The 26,239-nt window shown below is 41.7% G+C and overlaps 1 protein-coding gene across 1 annotated transcript in view; it reads left to right on the top strand.

Annotated features, from left to right (window-relative positions):
* Positions 1-26,239, top strand: part of WIF1 (WNT inhibitory factor 1) — a 45,624-nt gene that overhangs the window by 858 nt on the left and 18,527 nt on the right. Inside the window, exon 3 of the mRNA XM_072877393.1 lies at positions 23,484-23,592. Coding sequence (XP_072733494.1) covers positions 23,484-23,592 — 109 coding nt within the window. The remainder of the gene's footprint in view (positions 1-23,483; positions 23,593-26,239) is intronic.

Raw genomic sequence — 26,239 nt, 5'->3', positions numbered from 1 at the left:
ATACTACAGGTTATTCGTTGGCCGCTGTTTACTAAATGTGCACGCTTAATGTGTAGTTCTGGTGAACAATAATTCTCTTCTGTAGAGTTAATTTGACCAAGTTCAATTGCAAGATCACATAAATCTGCAGTGTATTGAATCCCTTTGGATTCTTTTGTTGAAAAGATAAGAATGCGTGACATATTTTCGTGAAGAAACATATGCACGATTTGACACACTGACAACATATGTTAAATTTGCATAAAGCTGAAACACGTTAGCATACGTTATCATGGATATAGAAAAAACTCATTGCAACATAAAAACAGTGGATAAAATTAATTCATTTTTACAAGGACTTGAACATTAACTTTATACAATAAAGAGCTTGGTAAAGATGAAACAATATTTACCTTCAAATATGCAGTGAAAATTGGTTGTGTAATTCAGCTAATCGCAGCCTCACAAATCTGGTCGTGGTTTTGGTTGTTTTAAAATACTCTTTCTAACTACAAGACTTGTTTGGCTTTGAGGTGTAGTCTGAGGCCCTTGTAATTTTTGCTATCCACACAAAGCCTTTGAGTTTAGGAAACGCTTCACCTCCTCTTTCAGAGAGGGAGGGGAATGTGGAGAGACAAAACTTGCTCACAAAGGCTGAGTGGCTTGCTCAAGGTCTTTGGTGTTCCAGTCCAGCTTTACAGAGAAAACAACTTTGTATGCCAAGGGTTGGCGTTTAAATACCTAGAAATAATTAGTGTGCTTTGGGACTATATTTCCTGCTCCATTTCTCTGCCTGCTTCAGTTGCTGTCCACGATAAAACTGCCTCTTTTTTGGAAAGGAGGATTGAGATGTTAGACTGAACCCAGTCATTCTTCTCGTGTCCTTCTTTCCTGTGCTCTCCTCTCCCTCCTTTGCTGCCTACAGGTAGCTCATTAGGAAAAGGTGATTGTAACACTGATTTCAGCGAGAAGAGTCACAGGCTTAAAGACAGCATAGGCAAGTGTTCCCCTTGATGCAACTTGCAGGATGAAATCCCTTCTGAGCAGCAGCAGCAGCAGCAGCAAAGCTGTTTAACCCATTATTCCTCCTCCTCTTTGCTGAATTACTGAATTCCTGTTAGACAAAACATAATTAGTAAGTGACATACCTAAATGGTTAAAGTGACATCATTGCCCTACTCTGTTCATAGAACAGTGTTAACTTTCAGATATTTATGGGTCAAACGAGTGTTAAAACTGAGAAACTCTGCATTTGGAGATTTCATAATCCCATCTAGCTACTCCTTACAAGTCCATCTGTGTGTACAGTCAATATAAACATTGGCACACCAGTCTTATGGCTGTGGATATTTAGATACTTATGAAGATCTGCAGATGAAGAGCAGGATTTCAACCAGCAGCCCAAGCTAAGGAAGGAGTTTCAACCCCCTAGTGTTTTAGGAGTTGGGGAAAAAATGGACATACTTAGTATCCTAGAGAAAATGTCTCCTTTTTGTTATCACAAACAGTCCTGTTGGGTTTTGCATGCCTTAGAGATGTTTGAGTACAGCTGCCTGTTAATCACAGTTCTTGTCATCCTCTGTGGAAATCAGGGCACTTACTGTCCCTATGCCACCCAGCCCTTTACATGATGAGAAGGGGCAGGAAAAAACATGAGTATTTCTTCTGTAGCCCATAGGGCAACAACATAATTGCCCACAGTCGTGTTGCAAAGAGAAGTAGGATGAAAGTTATTTGTGGCAAAAGAACACAGTTTCTCTAGAATTTCCAATATTTTATGAGGGGAAGAAATGAGTAAATTTTAACAGGTTTTTTTCAGTGTTTTGTTTTTAAGTATACATGTCCTTAGAAGTTTCCATTGACACGTCCAGGAAAGTACCAAATACTTGCTACCTTTATTCTGGCAGAATACTTCTTTCTGGGAATTTCCTAAGTCAGGGAAGGGGAAGGGAGGGGAGGAGAGAAAAGGAGAGGAAAGGGGAGAAGAGAGGCAAGAAAGGAAGAAGGAAAAGAAATGGAAACTAGTACTCTTTGAAACAAGAAAGGCATTCAAGATATTGAAGTACTAGACTGCTTTCTGTAAAACAACTGTTAACTAGCATACAGTTGTCTCCTGTTTGGTAAAACTGAAATAATTTCTTCTGTGAGTCTTGTATCTTGTGCCTTATAGACCTCTTAACCTTGTATCCCACTTGAGATTTGAAGATGTTTCTCTAGGGCTCCAAGGTTTTGGGGGCTGTCAGTAGTATATGCCACAGCCTCTTACAGTAGCTAGACCCTTTGTGGGTCTACAGATATCAGACTTCTCCTGAGTAGGTACAGGAGATCCTCTCTATGTCATTACATGGTTCCTAGCCCTGATATCAACAAAACAGGGGAGTGAGGGAGCGGCTGGGTGGGTGCCTGGCAGCCAGCCAAGGTCAACCCACCACACCTGGGAACCCCACAACAGGGTAGGGCTAAGTCTCTCCTGACATACACCTTGCATCCCTGTTTACATCTGTGGAAAGTGGGTATAAATATCCTGTGGGTAGATTCCATCTACCTGCTCCTGGGATAAATAATGATCCAAGTTATAGGTGAGTAAATAATCCAAGCCAGGGAGTGGCAATACTTCTCAGTCCTGCCCTGCTGCGTATGTCCATATTCTAGTTCAAAAATGTCTGTTGAAAGGAACATTTTAAGGACTAGATTATTATACCTGTATTCTGTGTAAACTGAAGTGGTAAAAGCCCACTACATTTAGATGTTACATTTCTAATACAGTGGCCTTTGTTCCTTGGATCCATTTTATGTGGAAAAGATTTTGTATGGTAAACAAACAATTAAAGCCATTTTCACTAGAAAACATTAACCAAAGAAAAGCATTAGCTACTTTTAGTCCTTAGTCCATTCGTTCTAATTAATTATTAGGAAATATTAAGGGAAACCCAAAATGTAAGGTTCTGAAGATGCTGAATACCTACTTTTTCTAGTGAAGTCAGGATGAGCCAGGGGTTACGAGAAGGCTAGAGTACTGCAGAACGGGATTGTTATGTTTTTATGCACTTTATGTTTTTACCTATGAATTTAAACGTAAGTTTACACGTTATGTTCTCTTTAGAAAAAAATGTAATCTGGGTAAACTGGTAGTTACAAAGATTGCTCCTTGATTTGAAAGGTTTAAAAAAGCAAAAATCAGTGGTAATATATAGCATACAGTAGGCATCTATGTAACCACTAGAGCTCACTGCTGTGCTTCTTGCTCTTATTCTGTATGGTTTTTGCAAAAGAAAGAATAATGACTTTTGGGGGTCTTGTCCTCTGGGGAAGATTGCACTTAAAGACTTCCCAAGGAGAGAAGAACAGACACTGTTATGCTAACTAATGCTGCGGCATGTTTCACTATGTCCACCAGCGGAAGGCACCAAAGATTGCAGTAATAACATCATCTCTACAGCGTTTAGGAACTTATGACAGGCATTTAAGCTCCAAATCCACAAAAACCAGTATGTATGCTTAACTTTCTGTGGGACTTCTGACAGCAATACAATTAAGTTCACATGTGAGTGAGTATTGGTGGGAGAGAACCATATCAAAAATAAGGTTGATCAGTGCACAGGAAGCAAGTGCTCAGTGACAAAGAAGCAGCCGGGTTGATTTAATAGACAGGAGATGAAAAAAGAAACCAAAAAGCAAGTTGGAATTTTTGTTCTGTAGCAGTCTCTGGTCTGATCCACAAAAACAGACTGGGCCACAACCTGCCCAGGCTGCTTTCTTCTTTTCAGATAAGGGAGAAGTATTTGGGGTCAGATGAATTGTTGTAGCAGCTTGCTTCCTACTCCCAACTGTCATGAGTACCCCACGGCTCCTCTCCTGTTGCATGGTTGAATGTGTGCCCATGATGTGACATCTGAATAGTCAATCCTGTGCTGGTGCATGAATGGGATGTGGCCCATGTGACTGGACAACGCATGTGTGTATCTCTTGGTGCATGGATATTGCATGTATATTACGTGCTGAAGGTATATCCAGCCTTGTGCTGCTTGATGCATGCCCTTTTGTCACATGGGCAGTGGTGGTTCTGCTCTATGACAGTAGATGTGCATGTGTGTACAAGGGGATCAAGTGCTGGGGAAAGGTCTTTGGTCTGGGACTGCTTCTGGTCACAAGAGCACAAGTGTCAGGAGATAAGGGGGCATCCCAGCATGTAGTCCTTGAGGCCCTTAAAAGAGGCAATTGGACCTGTCCCTACAGGAAAGGCTGGGTTACTTTTGATCAAAGAGTTATTGATAACCTTGAGTAAAGCAAAAAGATGCCCACCTCTTAAGAAGAGGGGATATATGTCATCAGTGCATTTTCTAGCATCATTTCTATGTTGTAAAGTGGAGCTTGGGGATGGTATATCATTACAGCTCCTGGAGGCTAGTTCTGATCTCAGCAATGTGACCATCAATGCTGAATAGCTCAGTTGATTTCTCTGGGATTACCTTATATTGCTGAGACGTAGCCTGACTGTGAAGGCAAAATGGAATATCCAGCTATGCCAGGAGAAGTTTTGTTTCCTTGCCCAGAGGAAAGCTAACAGACTACCAATTTTAAAGCATTCTTGATGCAATAGGGTGCTCCATTCAAACGTCACTATTTCCCTGATAAACTGAAAGAAAACAAAACCCAGTGAATTTCAAAACATGTAATTCTTCAAAGGAAACTTCTCTTCAAAGGAACTGCTGAACTTCTTGTAAATATCTTATTCATACCCAGTGATTACAATGATGCTTTTCAGCTTAAAAAATGTCTCATATGCACCATTTAGGGTTTTTTTCCAATAAAAGTATGGCTGTTCTGGAAGTTTGGTCAAGGCAATCGCATGAACTCGCACTCTTGGGATTTACAGTCGTACCTTCACTGTGGTTTCATGTCACCAAACAGAGGAAATACTTTGTTTTCTGACCTCTGTACCAAAATTTCCATGTGGAATGTGAAGATGTTTACATACTGTGAGCATGATTTTTAGACGGGGGCTTCTCATATCGAGAGCACAGCTCCAAACCTTTAATATTTAGATTCTGCTCAGCTGTGGTATTTTGCGTCTCAGTGTTGTAGACATGCCACCAGGGATCAAAGTAATGCTGTAGAGATCCCACTTTCTTAGTAAAGCAGGCATGTGCCAGCCATCTGTTGTATCTGCTGATAGAAAACAGCAGTAAAGTTTCTCAAAGTTTTGCCAAGAAGAAAAGGGGGGGATTTATTGCTCAGCAGAGATGAGTTACAAGGCACCTTGTAGTGTAAGCTACATCTGGTTTCCATAGTAATTTACATGGTATATGTGTAAACTACACAATTATTCTTTTACACAGCAGTGTAAAGCTGCGTTAAATAAACCATTCTTCAAGATTTTCATTGCTTATCCTTTCTATAAATATTCTGATACATTTTTAACAAAAAAGCTTAGGTTACAAAATATTTTCACTACTTTTACAGTAGTTAGCTGCATTGTACAAAATAACTTGAAAAGCACTGAACAAACAGGACACCCTAAGCTTCAAGACTGTATTTTGTGAAAATGTACAGATTTCTTTCCCCATGTTACTAACAGTTTTTCTGAAATATAAAATCCAGGCTGTGTTGCTTTCCTCTTCTTTGTGGAAGTGAAAATGTTTTCTGTCAACATCACCTCTTTTTTACAGACCGTTTCCCAAGCATGTTCTTAGTGGTCTAAAGTTAATGCCATTACAAGTAAAGCCGTGAAGTAAAAAGTAAGAACTAACCATAACGGGAACTCACTGGAAGAATTTTTAATGTATTTAACTTCTTCTGTTGGTATCACACTTTCTGAAGAGGTTTTTTTGGGTAGCTATGAGTATGAATGACTTGCTTCTAGCGAAGTGAATTATGTACATATAAAACAAATGTAAGAAACCACACTCTTCCTAGGGCATGCACATATGTAAGGCATATGGTGTGACCCAGAGCTTTCAAAACAGTGATATGTAGTAGGTACTTGCATCATGTTGAACAGAATTTTAAGTATTGTATACCTTAGCTCAGAGCAATGAGTTCCTGATTAGTATTTTGAAAGCTTTCAAGAAAATGCATCTCAAAACCTTTTTTGTTTCGCCTTCCTGTGGCTTTACACTTGGCTTGCCAGGGTTTGTTCTTCTTTTATCTTCCTTTTTGTGTACAAATTCCACCTTTGGAAAGATGCCCCTTTACTTCTATTAGTCTCTTTTATTCTGCTGTTCAACCATGTTGGATTTTTTTTTTTTGCTGGGGTTTTTTTGTTTGCTTGTTTGCTTTTTAACTGTTTATTTGTGGTCAAACTCTTCACTACATCAGACTGTAGCCCAGACATGGTGGAAAGTGCAGTCACCCAAAATGCACAGCAAAGAATGGACAGTTGCATTGCAATACTTAGTCTTTCCATAACAAAACACACAGTGTTCTTTGCGGTGAATTGTATGTCTAGAATGTAGTAGATGTCTGTTGCTGCAGGTGTATGTTTCCATAAAAGTAGAAGATAGCTTTATTGGTATTTTCTGTTATGTAAATAGCTTTTTTGAAAATTGTAAATGGAAGAAACACAAAATCAATCACATTTTTGATAGGTTGTTGAATGTACAGTTAACTTCGCATTTTTTCCCTTCTCTTTGGTTTGTGGAGACTGGCATTTTTAAATCTTAATTGTAATGAACTGTGATTGTAATAAAATATATGTAATAATGTATGTAATAATTGGCTCTTCTTACACAAAATAAAGTTGAGATCCATGTACAAAAGCCTGGGCTGTCTGTGACACCTTGAGCTGAGCTAATTGTATAAAGTAACAGAAGTCCTGCTCAATGAGTACACATGCATTGAGATCGGATGTGTTTTCCCCTTGGGTGGCACCGTGGCAGATGATGTGTGTGCGCTGACAGTCCTACAGGGCCTCTGCCTGTGTCGCTGGTCCTCCCAATCTCTAATGAGACCTGTCAGTCTGTAGAAGAACCTGCAGAAGATTCGTCTCTTCCCTTACACTTACTTCATGGAAGAGCTAAATAGGGAAAAACAGACATGTCCTCAAACTGCTGTGAGGCATGTTCCCATCCCTTCATGCCCCTTCCCTGGGCTCACTCCACTATGTCCATGTCTCTCTTGCACTGGGGAGCCCAGGACTGGACCCAGCACTCCAGGTGTCTCACCAGGGCTGAGCAGAGGGGAAGGATCAGCTCCCTGGACCTGCTGGCAGTGCTCTGCCTGAGGCAGCCCAGGAGGCTGTTGGCTGTCTTTGCCACAAGGGCACATTCCTGCCTCATGGTCAACTTGGTGTCCACCGGGACCCCCAGGTCCTTCTCTGCCAAGCTGTTTTGCAGCTGCTTGGCCCCAGCATTTACTGCTGCATGGGGTTGTTCCTCCCCAGGTGCAGGACTTTGCACTTCTCCTTGTTGAACTTCATGAGGTTCCTGTCAGTCCATTCCTCCAGCCTGTTGAGGTCCCTCTGGATGGCAACACGACCTTCGGGTGTATCAGCCACTCCTCTCAGTCTTTTATCATCTGCAAACTTGCTGAGGGTGCACTCTGTCACAACGTCCAGGTTGTTAATGAAGATGTTAAACAGTATGAGACCTACTATCAACCCCTGAGGTACACCACTAGTGACTGGCCTCCAGCTGGACTTGGTGCTGCTGATCACAACCCACTGAGCCTGGCAGTGCAGCAGTCCACCTCACTTATGTAAATTCAACTTTCTCCCTTCTTCTGTGGGGATGTTGTGGGAGACAGTGCTGAAAGCCTTACTAAAGTCAAGGTAAACAAAATCCACTGCTCTCCTCCCATCCCCCAAGCCAGCCATTAACATAAAATGGGCCAGGCAGGAACACAAAACTGAGACTGGCTTGTACAATCACAGCGAAGCAGCAAACTGAAATCTGCCTCAGAAAAAATAATATAAATAAAGCAAAGACAGTGATACTGTTGTACAGAGGCACTGAGAAGACTTTGTCCAGCTATAATACCTGAAATCCACTATAGTATGTGGATTCATAGTCCATTCATAGAAGACCACTTAGCTGCACAAAAATGCTGAGGAGGAGTTACCTGACAAGTCTGTCTGACTTGGAGAAGAGGCACGTGCGGAATACAAATGCCTTAGTAAAAGCTTACAAAGATTTGGGGTGGATTTTTTTCAGCCAAACAACAAGAAAACCCCTGGATTTTTTGCACCTAGTATGAAAGTTTGCTTTGTTTTGCAACTAACTGGTGGAATCCAGCTTGTTTGGTTGTACAAGGAAAAGTGGGCAATTACCTTCCAGCTGCTTCAGCAGTTGCTGCCATCACTGCCAGATACTTCAATAAATAACTTAGAGACCAAACACCGCTTTCAGAGCTGGTCCCACAAATCCTCTGAAGTTGCCCCTTAGCCTGGATAAACAGCTAGCTAAACCCAACCGATCCTAAAGGAAATAAATAAGCCTGACATCAAACCTGGCGATCTCCCAGCCTCAGGTTTTGGCCCATCACCAGGGAAAACAAACTCCCCAAACAGCAACCCACTAATGAGAAGACCTGTCACCAGCTCTGAGCACTGAAGCACAGAAATCAGTAGCAAGAGCAGCAGAGCCAACCTTCGCAATGATGGCTGGCCAGAGGAGGAGAGGCCAGGCTCTTGGACCACCCTGACCATCAGAGAACGAGTTCAGAGCTTTCAGCACTGTGATTATGAACCTATTTTTTCTGAGAACATGAGGAAGACATGGAGAGATCACAACTTGCTGATGAGCAGAAGATAGGCTCTCCCTGCAATGTTTTCTACTTGCTCTCAACTTGCAAATGTGTGAATATTGATATAGTCAATGGGAATCTGAGACTAAAACCACATAGGCAAATAATGAAGTCCACTGAACACCTTCAGTAAGGAGTACAAGTACCAACTTCAGCCTGTTCCTTTCAAACTGGTAAACACTGCTTTCATTTTTCCAAGTTTGAGCCTTAGCCAGTTCTCTTTCTTGCAGAGGTTCTGGGAAATAAATTGAACTGTTGAAACAGAGTCCATTTAAGTGACCAGGTTGAAACAAATTTATTTTTTCCCTGTGAAGCCACAGATAGATCAAATAGCTGCAAGCGGCTACATGCCTGCAGTATTCCACGCAGGGACCTTCAGGGAGAACAGGCAGGTTGAACAGCAGAGCACAGCGGCATCTGCCAGAGAGGAAGGAGAGGCAAAATACAGTTACCTGGGTCTGTAATCACAAGCAACAGATGAAATGCATAGCCATATTAAGAGTTGGGAAATAATTTGCTAGCAGAGCATGTTGACCATTACCTCGGTTGCTTTATCTTTTTGGTTTATGCTGCATTTTTTTTTTAATCTCTTTCCTTCCAGTTTTGCATAGGAACATCTATTCCGATTGCATAGGCATGATCAGATTTCTGTATTGGCAAAGGAGTACAGCTGAAAGCTTATGACCCAACATGTTGCTCCCCTCCAGTCAGAGCTGTGACATGTTGGTATTAGGTACAGGGTGGAGAAGCTTCTACTGTTCCTTACAGACAGAAATTAGAGGCCTTCATCACATCGAGAACCACTTGGGTTTCACATTTTTACTTGACGTAACAGTAGCTTTCCTTTGGTGGGATAAAGTCTGTGCCTTATCCTGCCCACTAACGGAGTTCACATTTGAATTGTATCAGTGTGAATATCCCGTTTAGTTAATAGACCCTTTTTAATTGTCCTGCCAAACATTTGCAATCAAGTAAACTTCATAATTTATATAGTTGGTGCCATGATGCCACTGTTACTATGATTTGTTTAGATAGCAATTAATTGAAACCTAACAGTAGGATTACAGGATTTAAAACATTCCTAACTATTTAACTTATTTATATAAGACCTTTATTCATCCAAAAGTAAGGTTTTCTCATCCTGTAAAATACAATCAAGCAGTATAAGTTCATTCAATTAAATGAATGGGGAAATATTTAAAAGGATGAGGAATCTGAAAGTTTGCTGGCAGGAGGAATGGTTACCTGGAGGTGTAGAGCTCGCAGCCTCTGCAAGTTCTTGTGAAATCTCTGTTTCTCCACCTCTCCCCAACCCGAACAACTCCAACAGAAACTTCTGTCTTTAGGTTTATATATGTTTCTTGTCCCTGTCTGCAAAGATTGAGATAACTGCAGTAAGGTCTTTCCCCCCTTCTTGATTTAGAGCAGGTGATGGAGCGTACCCAGGTTCTTTAGGATTTCTTCCCTTCCCTAGGCCAGAGGTCTCATGAAGAGTGGGAAGCAGAAAGCCAGTTTTGTGAGAGCTGGAAAGAAAGGGATGGCCATTGCCCTTCTGTGAAAGTGGTATTGTGAGATTCTTCCCTCTCTGATTCCTTTATAACCACTCCCCATCAAAACAGAAGAGGATCCCCAAAGTAACCCTCTCTGCTCTAAGGAGACAGTTGTGCCAGTCTCCTGCTCGGGCTGTGCCGGTTATTCCACCCAGGAGAGGGGAAGGTGGAGGAAGCAGCCCACAGGGGCATCCCTAAGTGTGGTGAGATGCAGAAAGGAGGGCTGGAGCTTTTCTTATAACCTGAGCAGAATTTCTTGAACTGATACTCAATTATGAGAGTTTGCAACACTGTTTCGCACATTACTATTATGCCTTGACAACAAATCTGGTTTTGCTACCTCAGCCACATTCATGGGACAGTTTACTTTAAATGCATAAGCATCTACTCTGATGATAATCAAGCAGCAGAGATGTTTAGGTGAAGCTTGCTTTTCATCTCTGATTATAGACGTCCAGATAAGCCAGATTTAGTAATGGTACACTTAAATTAGTTCCTCTGGTAAAGTCTAATTTATATTTCTGACAAGCACAAGATGAGCTACTGACCACTCTCAATAGAAAATATTTAAAGACATGTCTTTGAAAAAGCAAAAAGCCTTGGATTAAAATTTGTACAACCTGCATGTTGAAAACTCAACCATTAACTAAACATACCTTTCAGTATATCATGGAAAATGGACCTTCTAAATGAGGTGCGTTGTTCACCTGTTATCCGTCAGGAGTATGTTAATAGCCTACAGAGAAATCATATTCTTTCCGAAAACAGATTTCTACTACTTTAAAAATCTGCGTTGGAAAACATATGTGAATATTTGCATATGACCACATGGTTTGGGCTTGAGAGTTTTTTCCATACACATTTCCCCAAAAAACATTTCTAATGAATCTTGCGGTCAGCAAGTTGTGGCATTCCAGTTTTTGCCACCTCTAATTCATACGTGTCTTAGTTTGTTAAATACAACTGAAAGGTTACAGCAACAAACTATTACATTAAGGTAGTTGGCCTTCATGTGCAAGCATATTTTCCCTAGACCTCTGCATGTCTTGTACTGCACAGCTTGCAACTGTGTGGTTTACTGTGTATCTGCATATTAATGTGTCCAGCTGACTTAGTGGGACAGATTTTCAAAGGCTACTCAGCTTTGTAACAGCCATTCACTCTGAGGAAACCTGCAGGACTTCAGCACCAGTTCTTTGGTTGTGTAAGGTTCACAGTTACAGAAGAAGCTGCATGCTGTTACGTCTCATAGATGAGAATTAGTATGGGCTCATGTACTTAATGAGGTTTTAATGTCCTGTAAAAACAGAGACAGAGTTAAGTCTGTACATACAGCATTATTTACTGGTATTTCCTGATTTTTGACTGTTTAACTGGATACCATAAGACTTCTTGAAACTTTTTTTTATTAGCACAAGTGGTTTTTGTATAGCATTTCCTCTGTTTCCTTAAAAAAAAAAGATTGAAAGGTAGAAAGGCTTAGGAAAACCCCCCACTTTGTCCCTCAGAGATTTAAGAGTTTGAAAATAGTTTGCATGTCACATAATCCCCTTGTCCAGACAGCAGTGTGTCTCTTCACCCTGAGCGGAGCAGAGACGGGATCTCCTTCCCCGCACGCTGGGGAGGCTGTGGGAGAGTCCCTCTTCCGAGCAGAGCTGAAGAGAGCAGGTTGCGTGGCGTCTTCCTCAGCTGCAGCTCTCCAGACCTGTACTTGCATGGTCCGTCTCTGGTACATCTTAGGAGATCCACATGAGGGAGCCCATATGCTGTGTGCACCACCGTCACGGCAAAGGCTGTTGGAGGAGCGTCAGGCTCTCTTGATTCAGGAGCGCACATGTTCCAGTCTGGTTTGCCTGAGCACCTCATGCACCAAGGCAGCAGAGCATGGGCCTCACCTTTGCACCAGAACAGCATCGTCCTTGGCTGAGACAGGTCATACCCTGACCAGTGGATTTCCTCACTGGCAAACTGTAGTTACGGTTGGTATGACCACAAAACCCTCCTGGTGCAGCATCCTCATCCAGTCTCTTCTGTAACTCTCTGTACAACATTTTCCTCAGTTCAGCTGCACAGCACAGTGTTCCTCAGTTCCTCAGTGTTCCTCAGTTCTTCATTATCCTCAGTGCAGCTGCACAGCGCACCTAAGTGGCATGCCACAGTTGGAAAGGTGGCACTTGGCGTGTGTCCCACTTTCCTGAGAGGTATGTCATATTTCATTTAAAGAGTACAGCTCCTTGATCACGTTTCAGAAGTGTGTTCGTAATCTGGTGTTGCTGCAAAGAAACCTGTTAATACAAACAGCTTCAAGCTTAAAAACATGAGTCAACTTGAATTATTCCCGGTGTATAACCTTAATGAACAATTGCAAGATCATATTTCTGAGGGTGGAATCATGTGTTTGGATTTTTAATTTTTCTCAGAGATAAAAAGCCTTGTGTCCACGTGACCGGTCTGGCAGTGCCATCAGGAATGCACATGCCCTATTTCGGTGCAGGTTCTGTTGGTTTCAGTAGTGTGTTGGAGGAACCATCATCTCACTGACAGCTCTCAGCTTAGTTTCTTCCTCACTCCAGGATAATGAAATCTGAGAGCACGGTGAGAAAAGTTGACATCTGCCAATGGCATGGGAACAATTCGCCTCTCTTCCAGTGCCGTTTCACAACAGCCAGGCTAGCTGCTGACACCATCCCATCTTCTTTCCCATCCCTGGTCACACATTTCCATTCTCCTTCTTGTGCCAGTGCTGATGTGGCTGCTCAGGGAGCTGCTCTGGCTCAAAACTAGCCCTACAGAAAGAAGTGATTGATTTTTAACTTGACCCGCTGTCCTGGTTAGCTCATCACACGGCCACGTCTGAAGAGGGTAGGGCTGCGACAGCCCAGTCTCAGGCTGCCTTGAGCGGCCCTGGTGCAGTCCCAGTACTGCGAGCTACAGAAAATGTGGCATATCAGATCAAAACAGAGAAACAACTCCCAAACCCCAAGCCTGTTCTAACCGGCAGAAATTCAAGCAGAACCAAATAAAATTGACCCTTACTCAGCTGACTGGTATCAAAGCGAGTCCCGCTACAGATGACAGGTCGGGTTTGGCCGAGAGGCTGCTGTGCCGAGCGCTGCATTTCTGTGCCCTGTAGTGATGCAGGGAGCAGCCCTGACAGCTCAGCAGGGTTTGCAGTGCGGGGTGTTGTTCTCCTCCAGTCTTTCTTTCTTTCTGAAAGTACCGTGGACCACACTCAGCCCAGACCTACTCGCTTCGTTTAGTCAGTAAAAGCTGGTTTGGGGGATTTGGAGAACCTCCAGCAGCCTTTGACTCCAGCAGAAGTTACAGATTGTCAGCACATCTGGGACATATTGAGGGACATAAAAAGGACAATTTGGCCTCAGTCTGCAAGAGCAGACAAGATTGACCATAGCTGTGCATCAAGGAATAAATTACAGCTCTTGATCTCAGCAAAACTCTGGAATCCCAAATGGGGGGAGTTATCTCAGAGCGGAGAATCGACTTCTACTGTCATCAGACTCCCACCGGTTTTTCCTCTGAGGTAAATTTCAGCTGGGGGAGGTCCACACATTTGTGTCTGAAGCTGAACTGTCCCATTGGCATTTTCTCTAATACAAATGAGGTTAGGGTCTCTGCAAAACATTCTTCTGGTGAACTGCCAGCTGCTGGCCCGCCCTGTCAGGATTTATACTGACAGATGATAGGTCACATTATCCAGAGTAAAAAAAAAACCCAGAAGGATGTAGCTTTCACAAAATAAACTTCATACCTTTCTGAGCAGGACTCATTCCTGCAAGTGTGTGCAAAGGGTTTGTCTGCAAGATCGACTTTACCCTGACTGTCATAACTCTCCTAATTTCTTTAATCTTCTTCGAATGGAGGATTGCCCTGGTCATGCCAGCACTGCCTGTATCAGAACACTACTTTTGTCTTTCACCAAGTTCACCTGCACAAGACTTTTGACCTTTCTTAGTCCCATTGAAGAAAGGGACCGTAGCAGAAGGAGAAAAAAGGAAAACCAGAATGACCATTTGCCATGTTCATCATCTGAATCCCCTCTAAAGAAAGACTGTGACAAGAAGAAGGGGAAGGCAAAAAGGACCGGCCTTGAAGAGCAGGAAAGGACTGGTACACGAGCGGTGTCTAGGGGCAGAAGGAAGACATTTTTGATGAGAGGATTTCTCCAAATAACTGTTGCTAAAACTCAGTGAAATGATACCAAGTGCAGAGAACTGTCTGTGTTCAGCAGCGCAGCCCATGTGCCGCAGTGAAGTTCAGGACTCGCCACCTCTCTGGGGCATGACTTTGCTAGCAAACCAGCGCAGAGGAAGTCAGCAGAGTGAGGCCAGGTGAAGATGCCTGCGCTGTGAGTGGACTCCATCTGCACCCAGGGAGAGGGAGAAAGGAAGTTCAAGACACCAGGTAAATCAGACTCCGGGTGGGCTGAATTTTCTTCTGCAAGTGCTGGTCTCTCTCCTCTGAGTGTTCAGGAAGTTGAGGATTATCTGGCTTTGAAGAATATACTTCATTTAAATGCTGGAAAATATGTGGGACCGTTCTGGACCTTAACTCAAAAGGCTGGACCCTGTGAGACTGGTACTCTAACCCAGGGATGAAGCTGTGCAGACCCTGCCTATGGAAACAGCCTGAAAGACAGAAAAGTTGTTTGTAGAAACTATTCAGTTTCTCATCAGAAACTGGGGATAAGGTAATACTTCCCTGCTTTATTATGAAGATAAGTCCATCTTGCTTTGATAAAATCAAAGTATAGTTATGGAGGACATAAGTATATGGAGGCCTGTGTGGTACATGGAAATATTAGGGTAATATATGTCCACATACTCGGGTCTTGTCTCAGTAGACAAATCAGTGTCATTTCAGGAACAACAGCAAACACACAAGTTCCTTTTCAGATACACTGATCAAACATTCGATTTAAACAACAAATTTAGTTCTTCTTTTATGGTAGTATCTAGAATTTGCTTTGGTCAATGGCAGCCCGTAAAACAAGAACAAAATTACTCTGGATATTCACCAAAAAAAGGCATTTAAAATCCATGCAGCACATGTTAAAAGAGAGCAGTGTTAAGGAGGCCTTTCTAACAACTAGTCAGGAAAGAGTTGAATTTTTTTCAAAACCTTTTCACCGTAACTTTTAAACACTTGTTTGCTTGGAATACAAGGCTAAAGACCATCATCTACTGAGGAGTAAATAAAGAAACTCTCACTCAGAGGTGCTGCAAACTTTCTGTCACTTGGGTATGCTAAAGGGGAAGCATCCCACTTTGAGAACCTAGAAAGACTCCAGTCTGACAGAAGCTGCTGTGAGATTTCATAACTTTTGAGAAAGTTCATTGCTTACATTTTGGGGAGAGATATTTATTATACGGGAGTGCCAGTTAAAGCCAAGAGTGAAACACATGGACTCAATAAAGGCCCAATTACGTGACCTTTGCTGTTTGCCACGCTTTTAACTTGTGTAAGTTATTGATTACACTTTCATGAGATCATAATCAGAAGGTTGTTCTTTGGTAATGGTGTGCTAGAGGAGCTTTATCGTCAACTTCAAAGCCGTCCTCTGAGGCTTAAGAATGAAGGGTTGGAAGTTTGAAGCACGGCCAAAATGAATCTGTGTACATTATCCATGTTTACCACCATGCAAGAGGTGGATTAGCTTATTCTTCAGCTGTGAACTTTCTCTTGTCACGCCAGATGAGCCACCATCTCTAAGGTTTACATTTGTGCTTTTAAAAATACTGTTTAATTAAATGTAGTGTCTGCTCAGATCTCCATCATAATTAGTCTAAATACTTGTTAGTGCAATCAGTTCCCTAATTGTAAAGGTTTTATTGAAATTATTTGACATTCTCTGAAAAGAATTTTCAGGCTAATTTATTAATTATAAATAAATCTATCCAGAGCCTGAAACTGCAAACAGTCTGTAATCTATGTTAGAGATGCACTCCCAGGACCAGCCAGCCCAGGTTTTAACTTATTTTTCAAGCTGTGAGGAAAGAAAATAACCTCACAGTTTATTTTCAATGTAGATGGAGCCACATAGGTGTGTTGCAGTGCCAGTAGCAGACCTGTACAGCATTGTTTTGTTAGGAACTAACCTGATGAAACAGTATTTTAGGTTTTTTCTCTAAGGAGCAGTGATAATTTCCCCCTTTTTTATTAGCCTTAGGAAATTGGCATTTTGGACATCCCTGATCATGAAATCTCCACTGGAGAGAGCACTGATCTTTTGCTGAGTGACGAAAGAACGAATTAGCCCTTGCTGTGTTGGAGCAAGAAATAGCTTTTCAGGAGAATAGCTTTTAGCAATTCTCAGGATACCAGAGCAATATGTTTCATTAAATATTTGAAGATAATGAAGGCTTGTGTATCTTTTACTTTTTCAATCTGAACTCTTAATGCTATTTCTCTTTTTGGTGTATTGCTTGCTTCTCTCCCCTTCCCCAAAGCAGAGTTATCTAATTTTCATCTGTGAGACATAAGAGAAAACAATTTAAAGGAAACCTGTGCACAACGTATACATTCCAGCCTGGTTCATGCTGAGAAATATAATTCCTTGCTAGAGATTTTCAAGATGTAATTAACTGTGCATATTTATCAAAACCCTAATGATTTTGTCTCCTTTTAGCTTAATTTTCTCAAAAGTAGCTCTAGTGAAGCAGTAATAAAACACATTACAGAAAATCTGTTAAACAAGAAAACGTCTAAATATGGGGAGTTGTGCTCTCGTGCTTTCTCTTTTGTTTCCGAATAAAGCAAGGTAGAGAAGGAGTGAGAAACTCCAAGACTTTCCTCAGTGAGGAGCTGTAAACTTGTTGTGACTGGTTTTTAAGAAATCCTGCATGCCACGTGCCTTTTTATCAGTGTACTTTTACTTACCTGGAAATTGCTGTAGATCTGTTTGCCCGTATGCTGCTTTCCAAGGCTTTAGCCTTGTGGAACAGCCCCACTGCCCCCATTGCAGTTACCTACTGCATCAAGGGATTGACTCTGATCTAAACCGAAATCGTGTTTTCATTAGCACGCTAATGATGGACAGGAATGTGCAGCAAGCACTTATTTGGCCCTCTGTTTCAGGTAGCCTGCTTTTCCTGTGCATGAGGATGAGTTTCAAAGTGAATGCTCTGCTGGTGTACGTGGATTTTTCTTTTTCACTTGTGTCCCTCTCGAACCCCACTCTTTCTGCCAAGCCCTTCAGCTTCCAGTCTCGGGCTGGTTTCAAACAACCTCTTCAAATGCTAGAGTGCTTCCAGAGCTCAAGGTCTGGCAAGAGAAAATACCAGCTCAAAATGACCAAGTAGCTGCCCTGTTTCCCATGTCTCCCAAAGAGCAGACAAGTGCCAGAAACTCAATTGCTAAATATAATCTAAATCTATTACTTTGTGGCCTCACCAAGCTTCTTGACAGTGATTTCTTCGTATTACTTATTGTTGTGGTTTAGCCACAGCCACTTTACAGAAATTCTTTTCTCATTACTTGGAGGAAAGGCTAATGTATTCTGCAAAGATTTCTGTCCATCTGTCCTGTGCAAAGCATTCTTGGAAGCCTGCAGTGTCACCTTTCAAAATCTGTGGCTCCTTTGAGAGCAACCAAGAAACTTCTCTTTTCCAGTTTTCTAAATCATTATATTGGAGGATCTGGTCTGCCATCCACAGCCACATACCACAGGACACATTAAGCACCAGTTAGTCATCTTCCATTGACAAAATCAGAGAGTTTTTGTACCATTCTTCTTCTAAAACCATTAAAACCACAAGTGGTTATTGTTGAAAGTTGCATGCAGGGATTCACTCCATTGTTAAAAAAGTATTCCTCCTCGTGCATGGATTTTCTTCAGTCTGCCACAGTTTTCTTAACGTGAAGAAAGCAGGCATAAAACAGGCTCTGCAGAGCTGTGAGCATTTCACCACAGCATTGTGTAATTAACACTGTCACATAATGCATTTTTCTTTGAGATTGCCTGTTTCGCTGAATTCTAATTTGGGTCCTTCTTTTTTAGAAACACCAAAATATCTCTATTTTTCCTTTTGTGTGCATCTCTGCTTTTGGTAATCCTGCTGCTTCGGTTCATTCCCTTATCTTTAGCAGCCGGTACTGGAAAACGGGCAGGTTATCCTGTCTTCTGTGTAAATTGGTTTTCTCAGAGCATGTTTCTGTATCACTTGATATTGTTAAGCATGCCTCCCACTTTGGGACTACCTCATGAGGCTGATGGCAAGTCTCTTTGAGTGTCACACTGAGGTGCAAAAAATGGTTTACCCACTCTGTGACATGACCAATTAACAGGTAAGGCAAAGCTGCCTTCCCTACCAGAAAAATAAAACCTCGTAGGCAGACAGTTTATTTTCTGCTTATCTAAGGAGGCATCATTATGTTGTTCATTACAGCAGTGTCTAGACTGCACTGCAATGACAAAATCTGCTGCTGCCATACATACTCATACTCTAGCCAGAATCCTTCAATAGCTTGGTACGCACAGTACGGCTACGGCCTCCACTCTTTGTTGAAATTAATCTCATTTTGCTTCATGCTTCATCTTGGAACATAGACAGACCAACTCCTCTGACCTAATGCAGTTAATATCTTGGAGAAGCAATGGTCCATGCTGTAAACACCTAACAAACATATACATTGCCTCACTTTGTGATTTATGGCATATGCAGCTGTGAGCATCTGCTATGGATAATGCATGCTAGAATCTTCTAGTGTGTGCATAGCCAGAAATATCCATGGATCTGGGATAAAAAGGAACTTTTTTGATTAGTTTCTTTCTTTAAATGTAGAAAATTGGCGTTAGGGTATATTTGTCATTTAATTGATAACAGAATAGAACATTCAGCACTGATCTCTTTAAAATAATGAGAAGAAAATATAGTTAATTGCTTACATCTACTTGCAAAGCTAACACACATTCTCTTTTCTTTGTTAGAAAGGCTGCAGATTTCATTAGGTTATTGAGCTGTGACATACAACAGTTTAAGCTACTCTGCTTCACTTTCAGGTACTACCATTAATTCTAATCCTACATCTTTCATGCAAAATGAAGAAAACATAAAGCACATTCCTGTGAATGCTTTGATTAAATATGAAACAAAAACAAGGTAGGCACAACATGACATCTGAGTGATAAGAAAACTGACATAGTAGATCTTGTACTGAGGAGTGGAGTTCTGTAGGAATTTTAAGTGTATATCATTTAAAACCAAACTGCTGACAGATGTTTGCTACAATACTTGTTAGAGGGAGTCGTTATTTTTATAACCTTTTAAATTCCTCTGATTTATAGAAAATGGCCATTTAAAGTCCATAAAAGTTAATCCCAACCATGGAATTATTTGCCTAAAACGAAATTTCCTCCCTTTGCCGAGGGCTTTGCCCACATGGGGAACTGTTAAAGGGCAGCTGTGTGGGGCTACCTGCTGCCTGAAGGCACCGATCCCCAGACTGTTCACACAAGGTCTGCAGCAGCCCTTGCCTCAGTTTCTGAGGGTCTCAAACAAAGTCATTACACAAAAGTAAAACAAATTCTTCCTTGGGTGCTTCCTGAAGTCAGGCCAAAACCAAAAAGTCTTCTGTGCATGCAGAGTGTGCAATTGTCAAAGATCAACAATTTATCTCAAACCCCATTTTCCTCCATCACCTCTGATAACACTGTTCCTCTAAGATTTAGCTTCAGTACCAAATTTTGCCCCTCACATATCAGACAGTTCATAGGCTGGCTTAAAAAAAAAAAGTCACAAGAATGCTTTTATAATGGAAAAAGAATTATAGATTTTGTTCTCACCACCAGGTCACTCACAATGACCACTTACAGCACAAATTATGGTAGTCACTAGACAATACTTTAATTGCACAGACCTATTAACCATCATGACTAAATTTCATGCTAGGCTGGAGCATGGTAAATATTTGCTGAGAGTGTGTTGTTTGCTTTTCAGTCATGATGATTAATGCAAGTTAATTGGCAATCAACTCAAATTACAGCAGGACAATACTGGAGACTGGATGTAGGGATTGTGTCAAGACAGATTTTTTCCAAATAGAGAGTATTTATGGCAGCCAAATCTTGTTTCAGATTCACAGGTTTCAGGAGTTAAACTACTCTGCTCCACTATGCAGCCTCTCTAGACTGTGATTTTTGTATATAGTTTTTATATCAGAATTTAACCAACTCAGTCCAGCACACGTGGTTTGCAAACATACTCTGCAGCACACGGCTTGATAACTTTGAAGTCATGCTAGCTGGATCTTCCTGAGGTGTTTCAGGTCTTCTTAGATAGTATCATTTAAAGAAGTTTGGGTTTTGTCAACTCAGCAGATGTACAAACCTTTGTACAGAAATGGTGAGAGCAGGTATCTTCCCCCAGTACAATGCGTGGCTTTCCTCCTGAGCAGCCTGTTATTTGTGCAATGTCTCTTCCCATCTTTTTAACGTGTGAGCAGAACGTACTCCTGCCTCAGGCACTAATCACTGCTACGCCTCTACTCTGCCTAGAGGAATTCCTTCCTTGAAAGGCGGTGAGTATTGGGCTCATGCAGCAATCGGTCCCCTTTCCCACAGCGAACTTTCTTTTTGTCTCTGTCCTTAGGTATCATTTCAACTCTAGTCAATGGGATTTCAGTTCCTTTCCTGCAAATCAGGGCTCTGGCTCACAAGCTGACCTGCTACCACAGTGTGGCTGGAATGGAAATATGGGAGTGGTGCTATTTGGTCTAGTTACCAGTTGTTGTTTACTAGAATAGTAAGAACATAATGTTTTAATATCCCAGCCCATTATAACCTGGTTTAGATATAACCAAACATCAAAGCTAACCAATGAGAAACAGTACAGCATTGACTCACTCACTGTGCTATTCTATAGATGTGTAGAGACATATAATTATTTTTCTGAACCAAAGTTTTATTTGAAAACAAAAATGTTCACAATCTGACTTTATGGCTTGTTTTCATATTTTGGCATGGTATATTGTATTGGAAAAAAATGTCTTTAATTAAAAGCAGCCTTTTGAACATTACCCCAGACTTCAATTTTCATCTGTTTTACTGCTTCTCTCCATGTCCCCTCTCCCTCCCACATACACTCCATGTGTTTAACCCTCCCTTAAAAACTCCCATCGCTTCCTTCTCTATTGTTTTGCGAGTCCTCCTCTGAGGTCTCCATGGCTACACAACACCCTCTGAAGACTGTCCGTGCGGAGTGTAGCCCCTGCATGCTGTTTGGGGTCTCCTTGCTGTCCCCACAGAGAGAGTGGATGTGCTGCCAGGGCTGATCAGGAGTTTCGTAATGACCTTTCTACCCAGCTCACGAGTGCTTTGCTGGTGTCACCAGGGACTAAAAGGAGATGGTCTCTCACACGCTGCTGGGACTTTTGCTCAAGTTAGCAGAGCACAGCATCACGGAAGGCCTGAGGCTGATCTGAGACCAGACAGTCTGATCTCGAGATGACCTAGTCCACCACCCTGCTCAAGCAGGGTCACCTAGAGCCGCTTTCCCAGGGCTGTGTTGAGTTGGGTTTTGAATATCTTCACACATGGAGGCTCCACAACCTCTTTGGGCAACCTGTGTCAGTGCTCAGTCACCCGCACAGTAAAAAGGTGTTTTCTCAGGTTCAGACAGAATTTTCTGTATTGTGCCCATTGCCTCCTGTCCTGTCACTGGGCACCACCGAGCAGAGCCTGGCTCCATCTTCTTTACACCTCCCATCAGTTATTTATACACATTGATTAGATCCCCCCTCAGCCTTCTCCAGACCGAATGGTCCCAGCTCTCTCAGCCTCTCCCTGTGTGTCAGATGCTCCAGTCCCTTGATCATCTTTGTGGCTCTTCACTGGTCTTACTTCAGTAAGTCCACATCTTCCTTGTACTAGGGAGCCAGGATATTAGAGGAGAAAAAGGACAGTCTTCTGGCTAAGGACATTGACTGCCATCTTGTAGACATAAATTAACTACCATTTATCAGCCCAAAGTTCTCATAGAATTTTGGCTTTAATCTCTCTTTAATTCACTATTTTAGCTAAAAAGCAGATATTACAATACTGTCTACTATCAATGAGTAGCTGGATGAAAACATTTTTGCCAGTGCCCATGCTAAGGTCTCAAGTGCTTTTCTGAGAGCCACAGGTACAATTACCTGTGATCCCTTTATGCTTCAGGGTAAATGAGAAGCCAGACTTTAGGGTAAAAGGTTCATTTCCACTTGCTCTGCACACCTGCAGTTGTGCCATTGATGGTAGTGGAAGCCTCCAGTGACTTGCTAAGATGCATACATCTCAGGTGTACGTGGTGTGTACAGCTACGCTGCAGACGCATGATGTCACTTTGTGTTGAATATGAAGAAATATGGAACAGATGACTCAACAGAGAGCCCAGAGTCCCATGGAAGAAAGTACTAAAGCCTACACACAATGCAAGTGCGTATCGGGAGTAGGATGAAGGTAGTGGAAAGTAGTTTTTAAATCATGCCAACACCTTTTGGGGATCGCCAAAACAAATCATTTATGTTGCGGTAAATAATGAGTGACATGAAGCCAACTCTGTAGGAGAGCTCTCAGTTCCACCCTTGGAACAATTTAGTGAGCTGAGGTTGAACAAGGCAGTGTTGGAGCTGTAAGCAAGATATGTGTCCTAGCATGGTGCTCCAACAATGTGGCTATTCATTGCCTGGCACTGTTTCCCCGAGGCAATGTGCTGTGCTGTGCAGATCAACCAAGAGCAAGCTCGGATATTCTCATGCCACAGTTGCATCATGCATGTGGGTATGTCCTTTAAACTGCACTCATGCTGCAGGCAGGTCATCCAGGCTCACCAGTCTGTTCCAGGAGGATTCTGCCCAAAAAAAATCTTTAAGAATTAGCCTAGTGTTCATACGTTTTTTGTGGTCTGCACAGATAAAAGGTGTGGGTTGTAAAAACTGTCTTCTCTGTATAACTTTTGTTCACTGCATGCGTGCCATTTTCCTTGCTGTTATGCTGGGTCCTGATTACTGTATGGTCACTTGCAATAACTGAAATAAGGGGAAATTATCTGAAAATTATGCTTAGGTGAAGAAGCACTCAGGGAAATAATAGAAACAAATCCAGTGAATGGCATAATGAAAAGTGTAGTATTTTTCTGCTGTAGTTTATATGCTAAATAGTTTGCTTCTGTGAATGCAATGAAAATACATACCAATTTTTCATTTATTTTGTCATAGGCTGAGTACTTCTACGAGTTCCTGTCATTGCGCTCTTTGGATAAAGGCATAATGGCTGATCCAACTATAAATATCCCTCTGCTTGGAACAGTTCCTCATAAAGCATCAGGTTTGTGCTGTTGATATTACAAATTGTGTTCCTGTAAAAAATATTCCACAGCCAGTAAAGTCTAAATATTTTATTATGAATTGCAGTTCTAAAGTTTATTGCTAAAGAAATGCTTGCCACAGCACTTGACACTGAACAGTTTGTGAGTGCCTTGCCTGACTACAGCAGCATATTTTGTCTGAGCCAAGTCGCATGAAGCTTTTATGTGTAGATAAATCAGCAGAAACTTGTGCAAAATTGTTGCATAAAATTCATGTGCATGAATACTATTACTTCAGTTGTGCAACTTTTGGAAAACAAAATCTTTGATCCCTATAAGGAATAGTTATCAAATTATTCTGTTTCTCAGAGGTTGCAGTTTGGGGACATTTTACTTCCAGTTGGGGCAGCTGTTGTCATCAGGCGTTCAGCTCAAAGACACAAGTTCTATTTTAGGATATTATCATTTACCACTTTTCCCTTAGTTGTGCATTCTTAGTCCTTCACTGGAGCTTATAGCTGCACAGCAGAGGCTGAGCCCAGGCCAACGTGAGTGCTCCAGAAGCACCGCAGTGCACAGTGAGCCAGGTGGAGTAAAAAAGCTTTCCATGAGAGGTTATCGAATCCACTTTGCTCTGAAGTGGACAAGTAATAGTTTACGTGATCTGTTGCAGGGCTAATACGTGATAGTCTCTGGCAGAAAGGCAGAAATGTACATCTGGGTGACAGTAGTGTCTTAGTGATCATGGTTTCATGATCAGCCTTAGCCAACCGACGACCATGTGGGATAAAATGGGAAAGAAATGAGAAATGAAACAGGAGGATGGGGCTGCAAGTGGAGCACTGATATACAGGTTTACATCTTTGTCCAGTCTTTCTTTCTCTTCTCTTTTTCAGTTTATAAATTCTGACAGTTTGTGTTTGATATCCTCTATTTTCGGCTTGTAGTAGAATGGCGTTGAAGTAATGTTGCAGCACAGCTTTTTGCTGTGGCACCTGGAATTTAACATTCATGACTGCTTTCTCAATTCGGTGTGGATTGAATGAGTGGTACTGAAAATGGATTTGGGCGAAGAGTGCTATAATATTTATTTCATAATTGCTGCAATTTAATTGGTTGCAAGCCTGATAAATTAGCAAGTAAAGACACTTAAAAGTAACTAAAAAGTCACAAAGGCAAAGTTCTTGTTAAGCATTATTTCCATCTCCATATAAAGCAGGTGAGATATGTGGGAAGCTCTGCACTCAGCATCCTCTAATATAAGCTAGTTTCTCCTTTAATTTTTAACTATCTAGAAAGGCTAGACCAAAATGACCCCCTTCTGACTGTGTTTAGGAAAACATAATCTACAAGTGCAGGGAGGCCGGAGATGAGATCTCATAGTTCCAGCAGAAGGTCTGTTAACCATCATGATGGGAGGTCTGATTAAAGCCAAAAAGGACTTACCCTGTTTGCAGCACTGGTACCTCAGTTCCAGGACTAATACAGGCATGTCCATGGCGTTTCCTTACATGGATCACGTGCAGTGCACCACTGCGCTTAGTATATATAAGCTGTATTTAAGTCCTGTTTGGCATTATAGTGAGTCCGGTGTTTAACAGCAATTGATAATCAGTACATGTACAGTATTTGAAGCATGTACGCTATTTAACAGTGAGCCATTAGTATGATGGTGGTTTTTTTACACTGACTGCTAGCTGGCCAAAATTAACTAAGCAGCCTTAAATAAATAGATGCTATAAAAGTAGTGAATGTTTGCTACTTTGTAGTTATTTCTGTAATTTATATGTTCACAAAACAGTTCTGATAAAGCTAGTCTAGTTTGCCTGAATCTATTGCATTACCAAATCATTTTTCTGCACATATGCATGTCAGAAGAAATTCAGTCACGAGCTTGTATTTAGTAACAAATCAACAGTAGCAAGTTATTTCTTGAAAAAGCGTTTCAGCCCAGAAGATTACACTAAAGGCAATTAAGGAGGAGTAGAAGAGGAAAGACAGCTGTATTAAACATGAGAGTGGGAAACAAAAATGAGGATTAACAGTTAGATATCTTACTCAGAGGTAGTTGAACCCAGTCTTGTCAAAATCAGCAGACTTTTAAAACTTCTTTGAGGATATTTGCCTACCACCAATAAAGCATAAGGATGCCTTTAGTGCTTTAGGGCCTGCCTAGCCTGTATTTTGTCTTGTGGCCATAAGAAGACCTGTGGAAGAGCAAGGGGAGGGCAAGCATATGTGATACTTCTGTTTACCCTCTCAGCTCTGACTAGCTTCAGCTTGGAGGATTTCCTGAGTCTTAAGTGATTTGTCTTTTTTATAACCCCACATGGGTTACAGATCTCTCTTTCCAGTACTTGTCTAGGCTCTCCTTGATACCATTATCTTCTGGTATCTCCAATCGCTTTGGTAAGGAGTTCACTGCCTCCCATTGCATGAAGATCCTCCTCCTGTTGTTTCAGGTCTGGCTGTGACAGCTTCATGTGGTGGGCACTAGTCCTTGTACTGGCAGAGACAGCAGTCAATCCATACTGTTGGTCCTATCCATGCCAGTCATGATTTTGTAGATGTCTATTATGTCCCCCCCTAATTTTTCTCTTTGCCAGCTGAAGAGTCACAACCTACTCAATTGCTCCTCATTGGATGCAGCCTTGTTGTCCTTCTCTC

This window comes from Ciconia boyciana, chromosome 1, assembly GCF_034638445.1.
Source record: "Ciconia boyciana chromosome 1, ASM3463844v1, whole genome shotgun sequence".
In the NCBI taxonomy this organism is placed as follows: Eukaryota; Metazoa; Chordata; class Aves; order Ciconiiformes; family Ciconiidae; genus Ciconia; species Ciconia boyciana.
This window is presented reverse-complemented; position numbering and strand designations above follow the sequence as displayed.